The sequence below is a fragment of the Cydia amplana genome, chromosome 9 (assembly GCF_948474715.1).
Source record: "Cydia amplana chromosome 9, ilCydAmpl1.1, whole genome shotgun sequence".
NCBI classification, from domain to species: domain Eukaryota; kingdom Metazoa; phylum Arthropoda; class Insecta; order Lepidoptera; family Tortricidae; genus Cydia; species Cydia amplana.
The window spans coordinates 4,729,120-4,753,234 of record NC_086077.1 but is presented as its reverse complement, the minus strand read 5'-3'; the positions used below and the strand labels follow the sequence as shown (position 1 = coordinate 4,753,234).

Below are 24,115 nucleotides of genomic sequence, written 5' to 3'. Positions count from 1 at the left end.
TCCAAATATAATTTTCGCTAAATTCTTTCAGGAGAAATAAGGAACCATCTGCTACCCTCTTTAGATACTCATAATATTGTCTCGATAATGTAGTTAGCGAGGGAAGAGACATAACAGAAGCTGACACAAGCTTTTCGATTAATTATGAGATGGTTCACAAAATATTAGGGAAAAATACCCAACTACCCAGCAAAAACGACAGACCGATTCGGATTTTGACACTAGATATCTATATATATATATATATATAGTCCTCCTCATCGTTTTCGATGACGGCGACCCCAAATAAACATCATGGACGTTGTCTAGCGTGAGCCCTTATGTGGCTGGCCAGGCCGAACTTGGTCTTAAATACTCTATTGCACGTGTGACAATAAAGTTCGCCAGCTGCGTTGAGCGTGTACAGGAGGGCTTAGGTCTCTCTTTCCGTGACTGGCGTTTTGTGTCTAGGCTTGTGAGGCGGTTATCCTCAAACATTTTGACACTGTTATGGATGGTAGAACGCCAAGATGACCTTCGTCCAGCAAGCTCCTCCCCACCAACTCCGAGGTCCTGCGTCGTTCCGGAATGTATGGCATAGAGGCCATTCTAATGCAGCGGCAGCTCAGATGGTGTGGGCACGTCCTTCGAATGGATGACCACCGCTTGCCTAAGGCTATCCTCTACTCTGAGTTGGCAGTGGGTAAGCGGAAGCACGGTGGTCAGCACCTGCGCTACAAGGACGTCCTCAAACGGCATCTGAGCGCTTGCGCCATCGACCCTGAGCGTTGGGAGAAGCTTGCTGGAGGAGATATCTATTAGACATGTATTAAACATCACCAAGTTACGACAACGATGTTTTTAAGATCTAGCCTGTCAAATTTGACATTTCCGCGATTCTGGAGATACTCTTGAACGATTTCCACAATGTCTAAAACGTCTCGTTATGTATTTTTAGATCTCAAAACGATTTTGAAACGATCTTACTACGATAATTTAACGTAAAAGTGACATTGGTTGCCCGAATTGAGCTGCAAAAGATATTGAAATCTAAACTAGTATCAGGTATCTAGTAGGTACATTATCGTATCGTTCTCTTCTCTAGAACGTAAGTATCATGTTTTCCGAATACCGCGGTAAGTTTAAGTTTAGCATTTTGTTATTATGTTACCGTTAATGACAGTGGGATTTTAAAATTAGGTACTGTTCTTTTCTTCGGCTATTGTACCGATAGCAAGTTGAATAGCCAGCTGCAAAATTATCAAAAAAAAAACTTTTTTCAAGGATTACCTACAAATTTTTAGCTTAATATCGTGAGTTTAAGTCACATTACTGTTTTTTTGCGATTAGTTATTTGTATCTGTGTGTGTAATACGAGCAAGGTACGTAAACTGTATAAATATTACAGGGTTTGCCATTCCCAAACTTAGTAAGTATCCCGCGTACCCCTAATTAATTGAAGTACCTACCTATAATTATTTTGTCTAAAAACACGCCCAACCAATATAACTACTATTTCCACTATCAGCAGCTTTAAGCTATTATTAAGCCTTGTTGTCACTGTTGTCAGGCGCTCCTGTCATCAGACAAATGCAGAGGCTTCATTTCAGCGTGTTGCGAGGCAGGGGCAGGTAAAGGATCACAGGCGGTACTACAAGTTGAAGGCGATAGCGGCTTGATAACTTTTACAGACAAGAGACGGACATCTGATTTGCCGCTCGCGCTGGTAACACTGGACGCATGTTACCAGCGCGAGCGGCAAATTAAGACCATCCATACATGGTATATATACACACACGACATTTTATGAGGTATAACCTTGAATTCTTGACACAATTTAGTCACGCAGAGATATCGGCACTTTTATAAGAATCCTGGTTTGGTTTATAAAAGTGCTGATATCTCAAGACTATGAGATTTTCACTAAGGGTAAATATGCTTAATATTATAGCCCATCAGCTTATAAGCTCTTTAAGTCTTGACGTTGGTTTTAGTGACCACCTGTATATTATATTTTAGCATAATCTTGTGGCACACGTAACACAGTGTTAAAGAAACTGCAGAAAACCACACACGCCGCACGAAATGAGCACACAACGCGTCTATTGACGGCAGACGGAGCGTCGGCAGAATAATCAGAGTGTCGTAGCTTTTTGTTTGAATAAGCCTGTCATATGAAAGTAATGTAGTAACAAAGGGTTAATATTAATATACTAGCTCCGTACACGGTTTTGAGAATTTCAAGTGACTGGGAATATATTTTGTACGATTTATTCCTGGGTAGTTTCTAGATTAATGAAATTGATTGAATCTAAATTAATGAGTTTCTGGCTCTAAGATGCTCTACATCTATTGTGAATACCCTTAACCCGTGGAGCGCCCTAGTATCACACGTGTAGTATCTAGTATCAACTCAATTTGGGTCGTAGCGACTCAGTATCAGACATGTGTTACCACAGATCAAACTGGGTCAATAAGATGAGATAAGATAAAATATAGTTTATTCAAGTAGGCATAATTACATTGCGCTTATGAACGTCAAATAAAGTTACACCGGCTCCAACCCTACACCTCTGCCCCGAGAAGATTAAAAAAAATTGCTTTGCATTAATTTGTTGTATAAATGCGAAAGTGTGTTTGTCTGTCTGTCTGTCTGTTACCTCTTCACGCTTAAACCGCAGAGCCGATTTAATTGAAATTTGGCATAGGTAGATATATTAGTTTGAGTCCCGAGGAAGAACATAGGATAGTTTTTATGTCGGAAATCACCCCTGAAGAGAGTGGAAAGGAGGGTGGAATTAAAGAGTTAATGAATTGTCTAATAATTGAAGTAAGCAATGCGCAAACTGAATTATTGCTATTAGCATTATCCAGGCGCTATACTTACTTTAGCTGCTGTCATGAATTCCACGCAGACGAAGTCGCGGGCAAAAGCTGGTGCATAGGTATATAAAAGAAGCAGATGGGGACGATCACTAGTATTATGAGCAAAGCATCGATAATTATGTTTATCGATATAGGAACCTACCCGTTATTAAGTTTCCCCATGGTTTCCCCCCAAAAATCCGATGTCTTATTGTCATCAGTCTCCACTGACCATACCCTTAAATTTTTCTCTTTTTTCCCACCTTACTCGTCAAGTTCATTAACCCCTTGATGACGTCACCGAAGGGCCCGCCGTGACTCCCGAGATGTTCTATCAGTGACTATGCATACCTAATGCCTGTCTAGTACTTCAACAATTTCCTATAAACGATTGTCGACCTTAACTCGAAGGTGCATACTTGATTTTTCACTGATGATTGGGCGCTATGCCGCCGAAGTATCGTAAAGCGATAGTCTATAAAGTTGCCAAAGTTATCGTTTTATACGATACAATAACAAGTTACTGTCGGCGCGATTTGGAAAATGAATAAGAGATTCACTAGATATGAAATAGTAAAGATATGAGACGTTCCACGGCAAAAGGTACTATTGCCCCGGCTGAATATTGGAGCGGCGCGGCGTTAATAATAGCGTAAGCCCCAGCCGCCATAAGGTACCTTTTGCCGTGGAACGTCACATATCTTTACTATTTCATATCTAGTGAATCACTAATTCATTTCCCGAATCGCGCCGTCTGGGAGGTTCCCGATATTGCCAATCATAAATAATATTGTCTTTGACCAGCGTAATTTCTAGGTCAATGTGGCTAATTCCGTCATAGTTGCATCTCTTACCCATATGCTGGACAACCTTAATATTGAGCTAACTAAATTACCATATCAACCTTATTACCGTGTCTTAAAGCTTACTTTCATAATTTACACGATTGATTTCTAGAAGCAAGGCAATAACTAGCCCCTACACACACTTGTCTAGAACACCAATATTCATTAATGCTAGAACATTGCCTGTACCGTTAAAAGAATCCTTAATTAAATCAACTTGCTTCCGCAACGAGTTTAAACCGTAATCCTACGACGTAATGTTCAAAGTAACTTAGCTAGCTATATTGGCTTATCGGTTTTGGGTAAATTGTTAGCTATCACGCTACGAGAAGGTAATGGACAGTTTTAGGGGTGAAAATAAGTCTTATATATAATAATAACAAAGGAACATTGTGTATTAAATTCATCCCTATATATATATACATAAATAGGTAATTTCATAAGAGAAGAGCCTAAACCGAAGGTCACAAAAGATTAGTGCACCTGTATAAATATAATGGTCGGACATGACGCGTATGCTGATTGTAATATTAATTATACAGTAAACTAATGTGGTGGTATGCATTGAATGGAGAATTAATCTTGAAGCCCGTTTAACCACCATTTTGGAGTCAATGGCCGGTAGTCCATGTGCTTCTTGTAAAGGCCAGCTATCGCTGTACAAGAGCGAATAAAATCGTACAATTTTTATCGTATTACCTTGCTCCTAATACCTTGATACTGGCGAAATGGTCCCACTGGACTGAAGCCATAATTTTAAATGAATTAATTAATTAATGGCATTTTTCTATCAACGATTGTGATCTTGGCTAGGCTATTTAAGTACCTACATTTTTTTTTATTCTTTTATTTTCAGTAAATATACAACAACATTAACCTATACAAATTAAAAACTAAATTTAAAAATAAGTAAAAGTAATCTAAAGTTTTACATTTTGTTGGGTGATATTTACCAGGCAAAGTTAGACGGTTCCACGGTACGTCAAACTTCAATTCACAAGCAAAACTATTTTACTACTTAGCTTAAAAGTTATAAGCTGGTTCCTTCATTTTTCTTCGTAGTTGGTCGTTGAGAGGCAAAGTGAAACTTTGCAATGACATTCCTACTTTGAGGAGTTTACCTTTGTTTGAAATAAAGGGGTCTATTGGACGCGTTTTGTGCAGAAACAATGCATAGAGTTGAAAAGGAGACTTAGAATTTACCAGCAATGTTGGATGCATTTTGTATAAACATTAAGCATTGCATAAAGTTGAAAAGGACACTTAGAATTTACCGGCATTTGTGTTTAATCTAGTAAACGATGCAAATTAATCGTAGTTTTGTGTAGAATACGTAAAAGATCAAAACACAAAGGTAAAATGAAATTTGGTTCACGATTATTTTAGATAGAGAAGTTTCTAATTTTTTCAAGAAAGAAGTGACTCAATTGTTCCTTATTGAATAATAGTTACCTATTTGTTTTACAACGGACAAAATTGTTGGTTGTTTTCATGTTCCCAGCCAGCTAAATATTCCAAAATTGAACCACTCGCGTGGCAAATCAAATCTAAATGAACGCTATTAAATATTTATCATTTACAATCCGATGTTCCACAAATATTTTTACAGGCCCCTAAGACACTGATAGTGAAAATAAGGTCGTGTAGTGTAGATATTTGTGAACTAACGTAGATAACTAACAATCACCACCTTAGTATCAAAGAACCTATTCCGGAAATAACCACATCAGAACACGTCCACCACACAATCCACTAAAGCCCATAATTTCATGGAATTACCCTTGCGCGGGGACTCCGTGACCCGCGCAGTCGCTGGGGAAATCTGTCCCTGTTTTATACACTAATACATCGAAGGCAGAAGTAATTGGAGGGGTAAGAACTACCTCAACGCAATGTTACTTGTGTCAGGAATACCGTGAGATGGACTCAGTTTGATCCTGGTAAATTTTCTATCAGGTGAACATACATACTCGTGATCAGAGTAAACGATCCACTGTCATCTGAGAGTTCTGAGACCCACCCAAAATAATTTAAGGTAATATCGTTTATGATTTTTTCTTTATATTTATTTATTTGTTTCCATAAAGTTTTAAGTCATGTATTGTTTGTCATATTATCAATAGTCCTAAAAGTGAAACTTAACTTTTCAGGAATTTCGTAAGGTTATCCTATTGATAAGTTGAGTTAGATTTGTTTTATGGCAATCCTGAAAAGTTACGCGTTTCTAAACCAAACAAAATTATGGCCCGGCAGCTTGAATATGTCATGCTCGCTTAAAAGTCTTTGCTTACGGTGGCGTTGTCGGGTCGCCACTTTCCCGAATGAAGGTTGAGGGAGGCGATGGCTGAGATACGCGTCATACTCGTGAACGGGTGCTGTTTGTGGAGACTGGTCTATTTAAGCTAACACGAGCTATTATATTTAGTAACTTTATTTTTGAGTATAATTACATGGACACACCTCATTCGGTTCTCGTATGCTATTTTATTTTTGCTATCATTTTCTTTAATTTAATGAATGTTTTAATTAGGTATACAGGATTTTGACTCTTGGAGACCCTATACATCTCTAAGGATAATTTGATTAACTACTATATATTGTAATCTTTTAGTTATGATGACACTTAGAGACATTTACATCTCTAAATAATTTTAGATTATAGTTTTTGTATCTTTGTGGTTTTTTTTTTCTCAATACTATTGTTATTGCGTTTTTTGTAATTCGACATTTAGAGGCTTTATACATCTCTATGTTAGTTTGATTTGATATTTACGGCTTAGTTGTATTTTATAATTATTGACGTGTTTTTTTTTTGCTGTATGTAAATTCCATATTGACCTGTAAAAGTGCCCTTGTGGCCTATTTGCTGAATAAATGTTGATATTTGATATTTGATATTTGATATGACTAACGAAAATGCGGACAAACAATACATTGTGACCTAAAACTTTTTGGGAAACAATAGAGACCCATTTATTTTATTCTTAAGTATTGATAAAAGCCATTAGGTTCGACAATGAAACAAGTAACAAATTCTGCGGAAGTAAAATACTATTTAGTATTTTCCCAATATTTCCGATTAGGTATTTACAGTGTCCAACTACCCTATTCGACTCAATTATAATAACATTTGTATTATACTATTGTCATTTTGGCAACTAAAATGTATGCAGTCTACTTCTTCATAATGATTGGATTGCTTCCAAAATCTGAACAAACTTAAGATTTCCAGATTTAAAAAGATCCTTTATCTAATATACTCTCCTGAAATTTAGAAAGAACACGTATTTTCTCCAGCTGATTGCGTTTAGTTTCATGAATAATAAACAAATCCGGTTTTTTCTTTAAAGATTCACATTCGCAAAATTTGCTTCATGAAACATGTACAAAGAAACACTGACTTCCCGCTTTCTGTCCCTACTGTATTATTCATAGAGTTTTTCGAGCTGATTTGTTAGGTATAGAGAAGGTTTGGACATCTGAAGTAATGTAGCATGGTACACCTAGTTTTCTGTATTATTTGGTTTACTTTTAATTGCGCTGGTGGGCGTGCGACTTTCAAGCCGGAGGTCACGGGTTCAAACCCCGGCTTGTACCAATAGTCTAAGTCCAAGCGTCAACATGACTGTCGAACAAAAAAAGATTTTCCATAACGTCAACATCCAGGGAGAAAAATGGGGACCACGTTTGTACGGAGAATCGGTCATTTACAACCCTCTTAATACAACTGTACAAGCTAGTTTTAACTATAAAACTAAAATACTGTAAGATTTTGTTAGATAAGGTAAAATCTTTAAGCTTCGACACGGCACTTGGGCAAGTATTCGTAGTTTCAGCGCGTGGATTGCACCGTAAATTCAGCTTATCTTTGCAGTTTATCAGCCGACGAAGTTCACGGTGTGCGTTAATGGTACAAACGGTAGAGTTTGCGGTTCAAATGATGAACTAAAATCTTTAAAAAAAATCATAGGCGCTCATGAAAGTTGCATATAATTTGTGTCACAGTTTAGTGAAAGGTCCCTTTGTCGTTTCAGAGTTTAGTAAAATTGGAAAAACTTAACGAAAATCGGTTTTTGACAAAAACTGAATACAGCATACTTTGAAGAAATTGCTGGAAATGGCATGTAGATTGCATAATAAATAATTATACCTTTATAGAAAAGGAGAATGCGAAAAGGAGATGGCGGGACAACTTGGACGCATTTTATCCGGATTGGCGGGAAAATACAAACGACAGGGTTGAGTGGAGAAAATTAAGGAACGGAGCCCTTTGCCCAGCAGCAGTAGGACACTAATCCAGGCTAATAAAAAAAAACCTTTATGGATTTTACCATAATTATGTACACCTACATCGAATAACTGTGACTACTAAACGTAACCATTGCCGCACCCTTCATACACCCGACTCAAGTAGCGGTCAACCTTTATACGGAGATTTAAGAATACCGATTCCGGTTAATGCGAGCTAAACACATAGTTTACGTTGCTACCGTAAATGTACTTTTACGGACCGCATTTAAAATGAAAGACAGGCTTTATTGATCTATAAAATAATATGTTAAATGTAGTAATGTTTAATTGTCTAATTACATGGTAGATGTCGCTGTTAAATTAGCTACTTAATGCAGTACATTGTTGTTAATGATATTCAGATTGTGAGTAGTTTTTACATTGGTATTGAATTTACTTTTACATTGAGTTTTCAAATAATATCTTATAAGTAAAATCTACCCTTTTATCTAGTACATAAGAAGTAGATCAGTGTCTCCTGTCCTCAATGCTTAGTTCCCTGTCTGCAAATCCTAACGCCTCGATACAACGAAACGAAAAATAGAAAACAACCCTCTTGGCGTCGAAAATTTTCATAGGAATATTACTATTGGAGACGCTCTCACACTTGGTCACCGTTTGGATTCAGACTACACCAACATTACTGCAGCAGTATTGCAGCGCGACATTAATGCCGACTGGATTACTGCCGCAAATGTCAAAAATCTCGGGCAGCAACATGGTGTATTACTGTCACAAAATATGTCAAATTTAATATAAATTTCTCGAAAAATGGACATTCGTGGTTTTCTGCAGCAGAAGTAATGCTGTGGTTGTCTAAGTCTGGACTTTGTCTTTGTCAAACTGATTTAGACGGATTCTAATACTGTAGTACATAATAATTTAATAGCATAAAAGGAAAAAAAAAATACGTGAAAATAATGCATCTTTTCTATCTTCTTCCCCCCATTTACAATCTCCAGGCTAGCCTGCTCCTGTTAAGCTCTCTAATCCTATTACTGGATGCTATTCTCTGAAAATTGTTTTGTTACTATCTCAGGCATTGTAAAACGAAAGATTTCTCCGCTATTATAGTTTTAAAATCTTTTTGAAATGTATTTTCTCGTTAAAAATATTGGTGTTGTTCGGTTGCTCTTTTGAATTAGTTGTAACATGAAACCTGTGGTTTTCTCTCTAATGTAACATTTATCTACTTCATACGTGTAAAATACTTCTAGGGTTTAATCCTTCTCTAGAATGGTTACCAGCAATATCAGCATGCAGCTGGGTCAAAAACTTTTTAAGTATGTGTTAAAGTGACGTTTGGATTGCATCTTCTGTTACGACATTACTGCTGCGGCGTTGACGCGGGACTTGTATCTTTAAATTTGTTTGATAAAACGAGTGACGTTCGCCGTCACTTTTCTGCTGCGATTATGACATTCAATACGTCACTCATTTTATTTTGGAAATTTACAGATACAGCGGCGGTATCAACGCCGCAGCAGTAATGTCGCAACAGTAAGTACATAATGCAGGTTCAGTTGACATCAAAATGTCACCTTTATGATTGCGTTGCGGCCGTTGCGGGTCACTTTTGGATGAGATTAGCTCAAGACCGGGACAAGTGGCGTACTATAAGAGAGGCCTATGCTCAGCAGTGGGCGATAAAGGGCTGATATGATGATGGTGACGATGATATGCGTCTTTTCTATGGACCCAAATCTGTAACTATTATATGGTTTACAGGAAAGATGCCAGTTTTCCGAATAGCGTTTGAGCCATCAAAGCACAATGGTAAAATTAGTATTAATTACCTGAACACACCCAATAAAGCTGGTTTAAATAAATAATTCAGTTAAGCGAGCGAGGGGGAGCGGTCCCCCGTGGGTCTTCAGATCAGTAAATACCTATGCAAATTTATTAGGAAAACAAACAGGATCTGTGGTCGGGAGCCTAGCAAATGTCACCGGAGACGGATGTAAATATTGTCTTCAATGCTTTCTTTATATGTGGTTCGTCCTTCTCATCTTTGCATTTTCCGGTTTCATTTTATGGTCTTACGTAAACCTGCCAGGTTTGCGGTCGTGTATGCAATAAAATGACATTCGGGGCAACTGAAGCTGCGGCTTTTACGGAAGCGCTGCCAGTGTCACTTGCCTAGATAAAATGAGTTACTGATTGAACGTCATAATCGTGGTACTCGTGGTAGTAACGCGGCAGCCAACGTCACTCATTTTAGCTGAATGAAAATTTACTGAATAGTAGATCCGAATGTCACTATTGGCTTACACAAACATGAAAAACTTTACTGCTGGCTACTGTCTGTAATTTCAACAGTCATTGATGATAAAGGTAATTAATTATAGGACATTTTGACACAAATTGACTAAGCCCCACGGTAAGCTCAAGGAGGCTTGTGTAGTGGGTACTCAGACAACGATATATAAGTATTAAAATACATAGAAATCAACTATGACTCAGGAACAAATGTATGTCATCACACAAATAAATGCCAATATCGGGATTTGAACCCAGAACCATCGACTTCATAGGCAGGGTCACTATCCACTAGACCAGACTGGTCGTCAAAATCTCCTATGACCTATGTGTTGTGCCGCGCGCAAAAATCAAGTAATATTACATGCTTCAAGAATACATCTAGTCTAAATAAACCTGAATTAGTAGCAAGTACTTATTGCCTCCGTGACTGACTGAACGTTACGCGAAGTCCCAAATGGCATTACTAAGCCTGCCTTAAACACGTGTAGTGAGGGTTACTTCTAAATCTCTAAAGTGTCAGTAACTGGGCACAGGATTCGATCTTTCACTGCAGTAATTCAGTCACTGAAACCTAGTTGGAGTACACTGCTGACGTGGAACGCAATTGTGTAACTATGATAATTTCAAACAAGAATAGTTGAATTGAAGTTGGACTTCCGAAAAACTTATTGATACCCGCGACCTCTGGATCGTAAGTCGCACGATCTTCGGCGGTCTATTCTGCCACTGCTAGGCTATTACGGCCTGGCCACGATATTGCTCGATTGGCTTCGGCTAAGGCGACAACCATAGGGTGGAGCAAGACTCAGCGATCGGACCTTTCGTTTTAGCCGAAGCCAGTCGCGCAATGTCGTGGCCAGACCGTTACCGCTCCCAGCCAGTATATTTAAAACACCGTTATTCTAACGAAACTCGTAACCTAATCTGTTTTGATGTAAGTACCTAATTTATATGTAATTACACGTGTATTGGCATGACAGGTGCAAACGAAAAGTGAAGTGATGCCGTCGAAAACTATCCAAAATTGCGGAATTAAAGGTAACATTTTAAAAAATACTCTTATTTTTGTACAAGAATCAAAACTTTTTAATTGTCCTTTGTTTCCTGTAAAATTTTCTTAATATTTCCGAGAACTTATCGAGCTTTTTGCAAATTTCTAAACTAGCTCCCATCCCAGGTATTGAAGTAAATTTCAGATAACTGGGTACGCAGTGTACACGAACAAGGGATCGGATTATCACAATATATGTGGCTGTCCCTTCACGTTAAGTTTGGGTTCACACGCGCCCTGGATAATGTAGGCGATGACGTGCCGGGGTCGACGACCGGAGGGATTAGGATACGTTGTCATTTGAGCTTTAGCTCACAGGTTTATCATGTAGTTTTACGCTTAAGTCGTATGACTGGAAATGTTCTTCAACCGGACTCTTGAGGGAGTAAGCAATTTAGGGCATCATTCTCTGTCACTCTAATTACGCCGTAATTGGAGTAATTTGAGTCATTTGAGCTTTAGCTTGCAGGTCATATATCGTGTAGTTTTACGCTTAAGTCGTATGACTGGAAATGTTCATCAACCGGACTCTTGAGGGGGTAAGCAAATTTAGGGCGATTGTGCACTACAATGAATTTTACTGTCCGGCAGTCCGAGTTTTCATGGTCCGATATGGTATGAAAAAAACGGATGATTGGCTTGTGCACTTGTCCGTCTTTTTACTCGCAGGTGCGGCGCAGTGTCATGAAAAAAACGGATGATTGGCTTGTGCACTTGTCCGTCTTTTTACTAAAAGAGAGGCCCGCCCCCGCTCGGCCAAGTCATGAATAATGCCAATTCCAGACGCAGTGCACAAGCATAAACACGTTTTTCATGGCTGTCATCTCGGACCGGAAAAAAACTGTCCGGAATGGGGAAAAGTAAAATGTCGGACGGTAAAATTACGTCTAGTGCACAAGCTACTAAATACATTTCATGGCGTGCCATATCGGACCGTAAAAACTCGGACTGCCGGACAGTAAAATTCATTGTAGTGCACAATCGCCCTTAGGGCATCTGCCTCTGTCACTCTAATTACGCCGTAATTGGAGTAAAAGAGATTTTGCGAACTTCTTCGGTCGAAACATACTTAGGTATTTCAGGATGGCAGATACCTACTTCTGGAGCGTTGTTTCATCCTTTACTATATGGGCTGTACCACAGAATAAATACACAGAAGACACACAAATACAGCATACAGAAGACTCACTCTCTAACAAAACGCGTCTGTTACGATCAGCACAGATATGGCCGCTAGGTGACGACAGCGCCACGCGCGGCTTATGGCTAGCCACCAAAATTGGTGTGGAACGGATGTATTTTTAGCTACCTGTAGCAAAGCGACGAAATCGCGGAGTGAGCCACGCCTGGCTGTACTACGCCGATTCTCAAACACAGTTGTTAATCCTGTGGAAGTATGGACAGTATTAGTTAACAGCTATGTAGAAGTGATTATTATTCACTTTACCAGGACTTTAACGGGTATACCTACTTAGTAGGCTAGTTGTTACTGTTGCCCATTGACACCTATCACACTAGAGGGGTTGCAAGTGCATTGCCATATTTAAAATAGTACGCTCTCTTCTTGAAGGTCGTATCGGTCTGGAAAATACCGCGGACGACAGTTTAGATATGGAAGGCAGGAAGTTTCTGAAGAAACACATAGTTACTTACATTACATGCAGCATTGCTTTTGCATTGCGTTAGTAGCATTACTTTTTACAAAAACACCACATAGAAAAGTTAATGTTATATAGTTTGTCAAAAGACTGTCTCATTTCAAACATAAAATACATACAAACATAGAATAATCATACTATCTTTGTCTTACACTAGTACTAGCACCCAAAAGAAAAGGATGAGTATAGTTTGTGGTTTTCTTAGTTACCTACTGCCAAATTTGGTTTGACCAACTATATCAATAAACCTCTTACCCCAAATAACTGGTAAACTGACCGAACCGATCAATCCCGGGATAAGACCAACTCATACATTACCCAAGTGCCAAATAACATGTCAATTTCCATTGACCATGTATCTTCGGATAGATAAATCGTGCCATGACAGAAGGAACAAAAATTTATGGGCCCGCCTGCGTCGGAGAGCTTTCTAGATTTAGTCGGGTAAGTCATAAGTTGTAAGCGTGTTTTATCCCCTGGGTCCAGTGTTAAAAATTGGCATTTCTATTAAGTTTTACTAATTTTTGTGTTAAAATTAGGAGTTTTTATATTACCTACTCGTATTTCTACTCAGAATCACGACCTCTCTTTATCCCTACCGAGAAAAAAAAAGTTCCCTATTTTTGGTCCATTTTGTTACGTTTTCAATAAGTATAATACCTACCACTTTCTATGACCGTAACAAAAATACAAAACGGACAATCAAAAAGTTTATGAAATTTCGGGGAAACCTTTTTTCTCGTATTAGGATCGAAAGTGCTCGTGTTTCTGAGTGGAAATAGGTAATAATTATAAAAAAAATTAAGTACTTATAAAATGCAAGTTTTTGTCTGCAAAATGCAAGTACAACTTTAATAGAAAATGCCCAAATACATATCTTATTTTAGGTACGAATTGTTATTACACTGAGTCAAATACTTCTCCAAACTACATTTATCATCAAAGAAGCATAAGATTTTTCGCTTTTCATTTATCTCTTGCACCACCGCAAAACAACCCTCAAGTTATCAGTAACTTTGTTATTGGTATAATAAGAACGGAAGCCGTCGCCTCAGCTGTGCCTCAAATATTAACCTTATCACCCTTAGGAGAAGGGTTATATTCGCTTAGCAACTTGTTATTTACAGTGTGACCTAAACCCTGGGCTTCCCAATAAAAACATTTATTTAACCATTAATTATGATTACTTACTGTAAGCTAAGTTTTGTTTGTTGTGTGGCCTAGTGGCTCACATTTTGCTTAGTGAGAGAGTGAGACGCAATGCACATTAGACCATTTTGTATGGGATTTAGAGTTTCTAAAACGTCCCGCTAAGCGCGGTGTTAAAAATCCTATACAAAAATAGATATAAAGCGAACGCTTGTCACGCTATCGAATAAAATTCACATTAAAGGTTCTGAATTAAGGATGACTCACGCTAGACCTAGGGCCTGGGCGTCCGACACGTCATTTTCTATGACAGCTGATCTGTGATCACTTTTGGTGCTTTCTATAGAAAACGAAGCGCCGGAAGCTCCAGCTCGGCCCTGGCCCGGTTTAACGTGAGTCATCCTTTAAGCGGCAAGTCATATAACTGACAGAGGCTCTAGATATTTCAAACGAACACAGCGGACTCAGTCTAAAATTGACGTTGAGATTGGAATGAATGTTTTCAAAAAATCTGGGATGGATCTAAATCCTCTATGAATCAACAAGTAAATTGCAGCTCGTTCGTTAGTATATTTGAGTGGATTACACTCTTTGGCTCTCAGTACTTAAATCTTCTATATTTGGAATGTTGACGAAGCCGTGATTATATTCTCTTTGGCCGTAATAATGATGGAAAGGTGGAAATATTCGCTGCAGACCGCGCGGTAAACTTTTGTAGCGCAGTTGTTACAGCGGCAGGAAATTGACAGATACAGCGGCAGTAACAACGATGCCGCAACAGTAATGTAACTGCAGTTGACATCCGAACGTCACCTTTATTGTTGCAGCATTCTGCCACTGTCAATTAGTGAACTCGCGGCAGTAATGCTGCTATGAACGTCACTCAATTTAATTAAGAATATTGAGAGTGATAGCGTCACGGCCGCAACAGTAATGTCGCCACAGTAATGCAGCTAAAGTTATCGTACGTCACCGTGAACGTTAACTTAATTAATAAAACAATTTCATAATTATGACGTAAATGGCCTTCTTTTTCTTGAGAGAACTTGAAAAAGTTAATTTAAGTATAATTAATTATTTCCTGGAGCCAGTCATGCAAATTTACACAGCATCATACTAATTAATGGGGAGACCGGAGTACGTCACGAGATTTGTAAGTGGGGCAATTAGGAAGAGTAAGCGTTAAATTAAAGTTTCAGTTGTAACTCGTCTCTATTCTCCTCTATATCTTAGCGCTTTCCCGGTTAGAGACCATAACCACAGGGCGGACACGCCATACATCAAAAATGATTTGCGTTTATATGTGTGCGCGGCACGTCTGCACACGCGTCATTGAGTTTCTGACGGAATCCTGACATGTTCTCAGTAGAGCGACTTACGCACACATTCATGTCGCGGCCTGTCGAGGGCGAGGTAATCCGAATCGGGGCGGGGCGGTGCGTGTCCGTTCTGTATGATAATACTATTACTTATTCTGTGCCATACCTACCATCTATGAGATGGCAAGATGGTAACATCATCTTGCCATCTCATAGACCCACTATGAGATGGCAAGATGATGTTACCAAAATTGCCGGGCCTAATTGGATACAAGTGGCCAAGGATCGAGATACATGGAGGGCTTTGGAGGAGGCCTTCACCTGTGAACACGGGGTTCTTGAATAACTATTTAAAACATAAAGCAAATAGGTATGTAAACAATTTTTAAATATTCATAAAATAAAAGGCTTTTTATTTTATTTTATTTATTTTTTATTTATTTATTATTCTGTGCCATAACTATGTGATGACTTGGTAGTCGGAGGGTCGAAATGGAGTTTAAGTAAAACCAAACATTACCGAAGTTGTGTTGTATTCTCGGTATCCAAGTATAGAGAGAGTAAATCTAAACATAACACATATTTTTATAGGCTATTATTGCTTACATGCTATTTATACAATTACGTGCGTCGCATATTTATGTCGCAGGCAGTAACGTATAGTTACTGTTAATATGTTAACTTGGGCATATAGTACACCTCCCTGGAAAGTTACTCTTCACCCCCACAAAGGAGAAAAAAAATGTGACACACGCAGTTGCATTTACATTTTTTTTCTAATTATAATTGAATATAATAAAAAACTAGTTATTACTTAGTTTCAAAATACATCTTAGTGTTATTTTTATGAGTTATATAAACCTGATTATTTTTTAATATCTTAACGTTAGGTGAGATATCTTCTATGACCTTGTAAGGTCCGTTATAAATGGAGTCTAATTTATCGCCTACTTGATTTTTTAAAAGTATTAAATCTCCTGGTTTATATTGTACAGAATTCATTTTCTTATCATACATTAATTTTCTATTTACTTTACTACACATTAAATTATTTCTAGCTTCTGACTGAGCTCTTTGTAACCTATACTTAAATTCTTTAGTATAACTATCATAATTATAGAGAGGGTCGACAGAAGAAATTAAATTATTCGGTAAACGACAGTGTTTGCCGAAAACTAATTCGAATGGCGTATATTGCGTCTCGGTATGTACGGTGGTATTATACGAAAAACACCAATAGCTTAACCAGGTACTCCAGTCTGTGCGGTTATTACTACATTGTATCCTAAGGTAAGCTCCTAGGTTCTTGTGCGTGTTCTCGAGTGCTCCTATAGTTTCGTGGTGGTAAGCAGTCGAGTGTAGCTTATTTATACCTAATAATCTACAAATATCGCTAAATACACTGGACATAAATTCGGTACCTTGATCCGTTATGATGTCGCTTGGTACGCCATATCTTAAAATAAAATTATTTACAAATGCTTTGCTTACAGACTCTGTGTCTTTCCTCTCTAAAGGGTATGCTTCGACGAACTTAGTCAGTTCACACTGAATTGTTAATACGTACTTATAGTTATAATTATCTACTTCTAAAGGTCCTAGAATATCTAAAGAAACTCTTTCAAAGGATGAACTTGGTGTTGTAGTTATCATCATTGGTTCCTTAGTGTATTTATTAGTGTGTTTGTTATGTTGACAATGTGCACATTTCTTTACGTATTCGTATACATCGTGGCTCATTCTTGGCCAGAAGTAATGACGTCTTATATTGTTTAACATTCTATTAACCCCCGCGTGGCCACTCGTGGGTAATAGATGGAAATCGTTCAAAATAACTCTTATTTCCTCTTTATCGTATACTTTCGTAACACCTTTTGTTACAAGGATCCTAGGAATATCACATTTGTAGCTAGCTAAAAATTCATTTATTTCTTGCGCATTTCGTTTATCTTTTATTATTATAACTTCATTTATGCATTGCTTCTTGCAAAATTCTTCTAATTCCCTCGCTAACACGCCTACGGTAGATAACGATCGGGATGTTAGATATATGCATGATTTGCTTGGTACGTACTCAAAATTTCCTTTACTACTCATTATTTTATTTTGACATGTCTTACTTAACTTATAATTGGAACTTAATATGAGTTCAATACAATTTTTTGGTGCTTTGATGATTTCCACAACTCTAGGTTGATCAAGCCTATCGTTTGCGGGTACATCTGTCGCTAAGTCACCTTGATCGCAAGTTTGTTGCGCGCGCTGTTTCCGTGATTGGGCTCTGGTCATGACTGATACAACGTTTGTTCTAATATTTTTTAAATCTTCACTATTCATCGGTAAGCGACTCAATGCGTCTGCAGCTGCATTGTTTCGCCCCGGAATGTACTCGATATCAAAATTAAATTCTTCTAAATACAACCTAAATTTGGTTAATCTACTCGAAGGATCAGTCATTCCAAAAAGATAAATCAATGGTTTATGGTCGGTGACAATTTTAAACTTTTTCCCGAAGAGATAGGGTCTAAAATGTCTTGTCGACCAAACTATGGCAAGTAATTCCAAATCTATGATTGGGTATCGCGTTTCGGCTGGCTTAAGATTTCGACTTGCGTACGCGACTACCTTCCCGCTAGCATTCGATAATACTGCCCCTAATCCTATTTTTGATGCATCTGTATGTAACGTAAATGTGTTATTTTCCGAAAAATCTGGATAATCTAAGACTTGTGGACTAGTAAGAATATTTTTTAATTTTAAAAATGCTGCTTCACACTCTGTAGACCAATTAAAAACTGCGTTTTTCTTGGAAAGTTGATTTAAGGGATAAGCTATGTTCGCGAAATTTGGAATAAACCGTCTATAGTAATTGGCAAATGCTACGAATCTTTTAACCTCGTCTGTATTCGTTGGTCTTGGGTATTTGGTTAATGCATCTACTTTCGCTGGGTCGGGCTCTACTCCTTTTGAAGTTATTTTGTGCCCTAAATACATTATCTCTTTACGTAAAAATTCGCATTTTAATGGATTTAGTTTAAGATTCGCGCTCCTCAAACGTTCTAAAACTTGAGTAAGGTTATGGTTATGTGACGTCATGGATTTTCCTATGACAATACAATCGTCTAAGTATATAAAACATTGTTTGTAATTTAATCCGGACATGGCTATGGTCATAAGCCTTGAGAAAACACTACCGCTTGTTCGGAGCCCCATGGGACATCTCTTCATTGAATACATTTTATCGGTCGTAAACGCGGTGTATTTCCGGGATTCCTTGTCTAAAGCTAGTTGGTAATAACCTTGGGAAAGATCGAGCTTTGAAAAATATATGCTACCTGCTAGGGAATCTAATATTTCTGTTATGTTGGGCAATGGGAATTTATCATCCTGTATTTTATTATTTAGTTGCCTATAGTCGACAACCAATCTCCATTTCTTTTCTCCTAACTTATCACTCTTTTTGGGAACAAGCAAAACTGGACTGGACCACTCGGAAGTAGTCTCTTCAATTATGTCGTTGTCTAGCATATCTTGGATCTGAGTTTGGAGTTCTTTGCGTAAGGCATGTGGTATCCTGTAAGGTTTTACGTATACTGGGCTTGCATTTTCTTTTAAGTTAATTTTGTGCTGCAGTAAGTTTGTTGTAGTAAGCTTGTCGCCTGGCAGATGGAAAACATCTGCGTATTTTGCGCAAATTTGTTCTATACTTAACTGTTCCTCTGTGTTTAAATAAGTGTGTAAATTTAAAAGATCTAACAAGGTTTTTACTCTATTGACGCTAATTTTCCTTGAGTCAAAATTGCAAATATCAAAATTACATAATCTGTTTACTTTTAACTTTGATAAATCTAAAGTAACTGGCTTATCAGTCGTATTCAATATCCGTACGGGTATTTGACCTTTGTCTGGTCTTGAAATAACACCTGCTACAAAAACGCCTTCTTGCATTTCCTCGGCTAGTACTACGCAATCATCGTCTAGTTGTGACGTAATGTGAGTCATAACTTCGCATCGCGGCGGTATGTTATGGACATACGTATCCTTTGAATGTACTTGCATAGGTATCGATACGGACTGACCTCGGTCCTCTAAAATTAATGCATTGCGTTTATAACTTATGTCTGCATCGTAACGTTTGAAAAATTCTTCTCCTAAAATTGCTTGGGCTGAGCATTGCAAATTCTTAAAAACATGAAACTTTTCCTCGCAAAAGAAACCGTTAAAGTCTAATTCTAAATATATATATCCCTCTGAAGTTAAATCTCCACATACTCCATTAATGGTAATGCTATATCCTTGTATTTGTTTAAAAAGATCGGGTTTGTTTTGTAAATATTCGTATCTAATAGCACACAGGGCTGCTCCGCTGTCGGCCAGGAGCTTTAACTTATATCCATTACCTACACTACAAGTTACTGTGCTATAATTATCTTTATTATAACTAAATATTGCGCTATTCATATTAGTCACGAAAAAACTGCCTGTTAGGTTTTTCATCATCGTGTGACGGTTGTATGTGCTGCGCACGCGTATTCGGGCGAGCGGGCGCGCGCGCAGGTCGGCGAACTGTAGCTGCACTGTCAGCGAAATTGTCAGGTCGTTTAACTCTATTTGTCGGGACGTGTTGCGAAATACCTACGCTACGGTTATTGCTAGAATAATATCGTGTCCCGAATGTATTTCTTTGCGTGTTAAAAGGTTGACCCCTATTATAACGTGCGGAGTGGGCGTTCCGGTTCCCGTAATTATTACGATAATGGTTGCGCCCGTAATGTAGGACCTGCTCCTGCTGTGGTGATGAGCTGTGCTCGTCGATGGCCGTCCTGATCGCTTCGGGCAGTGACGTAAATTGCCTAGATGATATTATGGTACTTAACTTGGGATCTGCTAAACCGTCTGCAAAACGCTTAATGGCTGATTTCTCGTTCAGTGGACGAAGTATATCGTACCTGCTATCGTTACCGTCGGCCTGGGATATGGTCAGATTGACAAAAAGATCCTCGATCTCGGCTCCGAATGCCTCTATAGTTCTCCTACCTTGCCTAGCTCTGTACAGTTGAGCCTGAATCGATTCGGACGATTTTTTAGGTAGTAAGAATGTACGCATATCCGCGATAAGTAATTCTACGTTAGTATATGACGTCTTTAATCTGAGCTTAGCGCTAGATGAGAGTCTTGTTTTCAGGACGAACTCTATTAAAACCTGTTGAGTTTCGCTATTAATAATGGAACTGTACATTATAATGCCGTCTATCAACTGCTTAGTGGTATCCTCCTGCCCCGTCATGACGGGCAACAAGGCGATGGCCGTCTTGACATCAAAACTGGGCTTAGCCATTTTTTCCTCTGTTTGAGATTCTGTATCAAAATAATTTAACGCTATCTTTATCCTACTGTAAGTGTCTGCAATATCGTTTATATGCGTATTAGCTAACTCTAATTCTGAAGCTTTATACTTTTCCGTTTGCTCCTGTAACTGAGACACAATATCCGCCGCGCGATTATATAATTCGTTTGATTCGTCTAGTTTCTTCCTACCTATTTGTTTCCGTCGCCTCTCTGGACCTAACTTTACAATATCTTCTCTTAATTTATTTAATCTGTCGCGTATGGACTGTAATTCGGCTAGCATAATAAATTCGCGGCTACAATTAATTACATACAATGGCTAAAATTAGGATACCTATCATTCGCTAAATATCGTGACGAAATAATAAAACATAATAATAAAATTATATCTAACTTACATTAGTAGCGGGCAATGTACTCCCGTAAGTAGGTTATGTCGACGCTGCATTCCGCGCTGGCACGGGCGGGCGGTCGCGTGACGCTGCTGGCGAGCTGGCACCTCCATGTGGCACTCGCTGACGCTGCATGTGGCTGCCTCTGCTCCGACGACGATGACGGGCCGGGCTAACCCTGGACTCCCTCGAGCATGGGCCGGGATAACCCTGGACACCTCTTGATGTGGGCCGGGATAACCCTGGACACCTCTTGAATTGCGAGCCGGGATAACCCTGGACAACGCTCTTCTTTCTTCCTTCGTCTCTTCTTAATTTGAGTTTTGTTTCTTGGTCATCTTTTTCTTTCTTCTCTTTCGTTTTCAAAATGCGTGGGAGGGTTCTGTTCTAATAGGAAGGTTCTTTCTTGAAAATGCGCAGGAAGTTTCTTTCTTGAAAAATGGGTTCTTCAACTTGAATCTTCATTAGGGTGATCTTCTTGCCTTGACTTCTATCTTCATTCTCGTATGCGGTGCGCCGTGGTATTCTTCACTTTCCTGGTTCTCTTCTGGTATGGGTCGCCATGTGATGACTTGGTAGTCGGAGGGTCGAAATGGAGTTTAAGTAAAACCAAACATTACCGAAGTTGTGTTGTATTCTCGGTATCCAAGTATAGAGAGAGTAAATCTAAACATAACACATATTTTTATAGGCTATTATTGCTTACATGCTATTTATACAATTACGTGCGTCGCATATTTATGTCGCAGGCAGTAACGTATAGTTACTGTTAATATGTTAACTTGGGCATATAGTACAACTACGTTTATGGCAACTTGAAAGAAGATCAGAAATAAAATACATTTATTAACATGCAACAATATTAACACATAAGAATACCCCTTAGCGCCACTTGCACCATCCCACTAACCCGGCGTTAACCGGTTAAACCGTTAACCTATTGTCAATTTGTACTGGTAACGACAAACGTCACGCTCTATGAGCTCATTCTTGACATTGGCGAAAGTATTACAAAGATTGAGACATTATTTTAAAGAAGAAGATAATATATCTGCGAGTAAACTTTAAAGTTACAAAACTGTTTTAACCTAAACGTATTTATGGTCAATCGAGATGCATTAGTCCATTAGCTAATGCAGCGTATAAATGAAGAGCAAAACCGTGTTTTATTCGTCCAACCCTGGATGCACTAATGCAATATCTGTGTCATCGTTGTTTTTCGATTTCACTATTCTTCGGTATAAATCTAGTTCAGAAATATAGGTGCAGCATCGTATTATACCTGCAATATGTATATGTATACGTATAACGCTCACGGCTCGCGCCCCGCCCGGAAAACGCGCCTGTGTGACGGAACCTTAATTCGGCACTTTAGAAAACCGAGTTCTATGTATAGGTACTTATTTAATATTGAAAACCACCAGTATAATCGCTCTCCGCTCCCCAGTAACAAGTAGCCGTCTACCAACATTCGAGTCATTTCGAGTGGAGTACTTATGATAGTCGTCGAGTTCCTTACAAGACAGTTTACTTATGCCGATAGAAAGAAAATACTTGGACATACTACTTAATTAGATATATCTGCCTGCTGTCTGCATATATTTTGAAGTAACGGAAGCGAAAGAGGTATGTGGATCGTAGCAAGTGGAAATCCGTGGTCTCTGCCTAAGATATACCCCTCCGGGAAATAGGCGTGATTATATGTATGTATGTATGTATGTATATTTTGAATGAGTTAAGTATGACTCACGTTAGACCGGGCCGGTCGGGTCCGGCGCTTACTTATTATCTATGACAGATGATCACGTGATGCTTTCCATAGAAGCACATAGGAAGCTCCGGCCCGGACACAGCCCGGTCTAACGTGAGTCATCCTTTAAAGTGCGTCTTTTCTGTGGTCATCATGAAATAAATGGGACAAACCTCACAAGCCCAATTTCGTCCCTGGTCCTGAACAAGCATTGTTGTAGACCTTGTTCAAGTTTCATAAAAATTTGACATTTAAGTATTTCAGTTCACTCATAACTTTTTACAAAATTGGCTAATTTAGCTGAACGTGTCAAACAACTTTTTTATAAGCGTCCGAAAGTAAAAGATGATTGATTGATGGGAACCTGACAAACTTTTCGCTTAATTTTTTGTTAAAAGATACTTTTGTTTGTATTTAAATACTTAGCGCTTACTTGTATAGTTATCGCCCAATAAATTAGAAGCCACACACACAACGTCACGTGATTTTTTATTATAATACAGATTAATTTTTCTTTGTAAGAAGGAAAACTTGATTATTATTGATATAATTAAGAGGTTATCCGTAGAGTAGACAATAAATCTCATTCTTATAATACTCGTACTATTTTAACTGTACATACCTATTACCTATATGTATTTGTAATATCATGGTCTCATGAATTTAATTAATTTCATTCTCTTTAAATTTCAATGTAGGCATACTTAGGTGGAAATTTAAGCTGAATAATTAGGTATTTCGATTCAGGTTTCTCTGGGAGATGATGATAGAGACAAAACTTTGATATTAATACGTTCTCCTTGAGAGAATTTCTAGCAAAGATAATATGAAATAGAAGCCGATTCGATTTAATATCTTTGATTTCTAGGAACGAAAGCTCTAAAATTGTTTTTTCGGTAGCCCTAAAAAGGTACTAATATTGTAACTTGGAGATAGATTCTGATTTAATAATCAAATCATTTATTTACATAAAAGAACATACAGTGGTATGTACTACTAAACGAGTTAATAACTAGAAATGCAGATCAGCGTGAGTAATCAATATATAATCAAAACAAGATCAAAACCTTAACAAGCTGTTAAATCAGAATCGGCCTCATGCTCTCATGTATATAACATTGATAATATAAATTTGAAATCTGAATAATCCTTCTGATTTAATAAGTAGATAAGTCTCAAATAAATTAATATTCACCAACTCCAAAC

General features: G+C 38.2%; 1 protein-coding gene across 1 annotated transcript; it reads right to left on the bottom strand.

The window, feature by feature from the left end:
* Positions 1 to 588: 588 nt before the first annotated feature.
* Positions 589 to 20,756, bottom strand: LOC134650756 (uncharacterized). Its single transcript, XM_063505689.1, has 3 exons — positions 20,171 to 20,756; positions 18,754 to 19,077; positions 589 to 794 (listed from the first exon to the last, which is right to left on the bottom strand). The coding sequence occupies exons 1-3, from the start codon at positions 20,754 to 20,756 to the stop codon at positions 589 to 591; spliced, it is 1,116 nt and encodes a 371-aa protein (XP_063361759.1).
* Between the last annotated feature and the right edge of the window lie 3,359 nt (positions 20,757 to 24,115).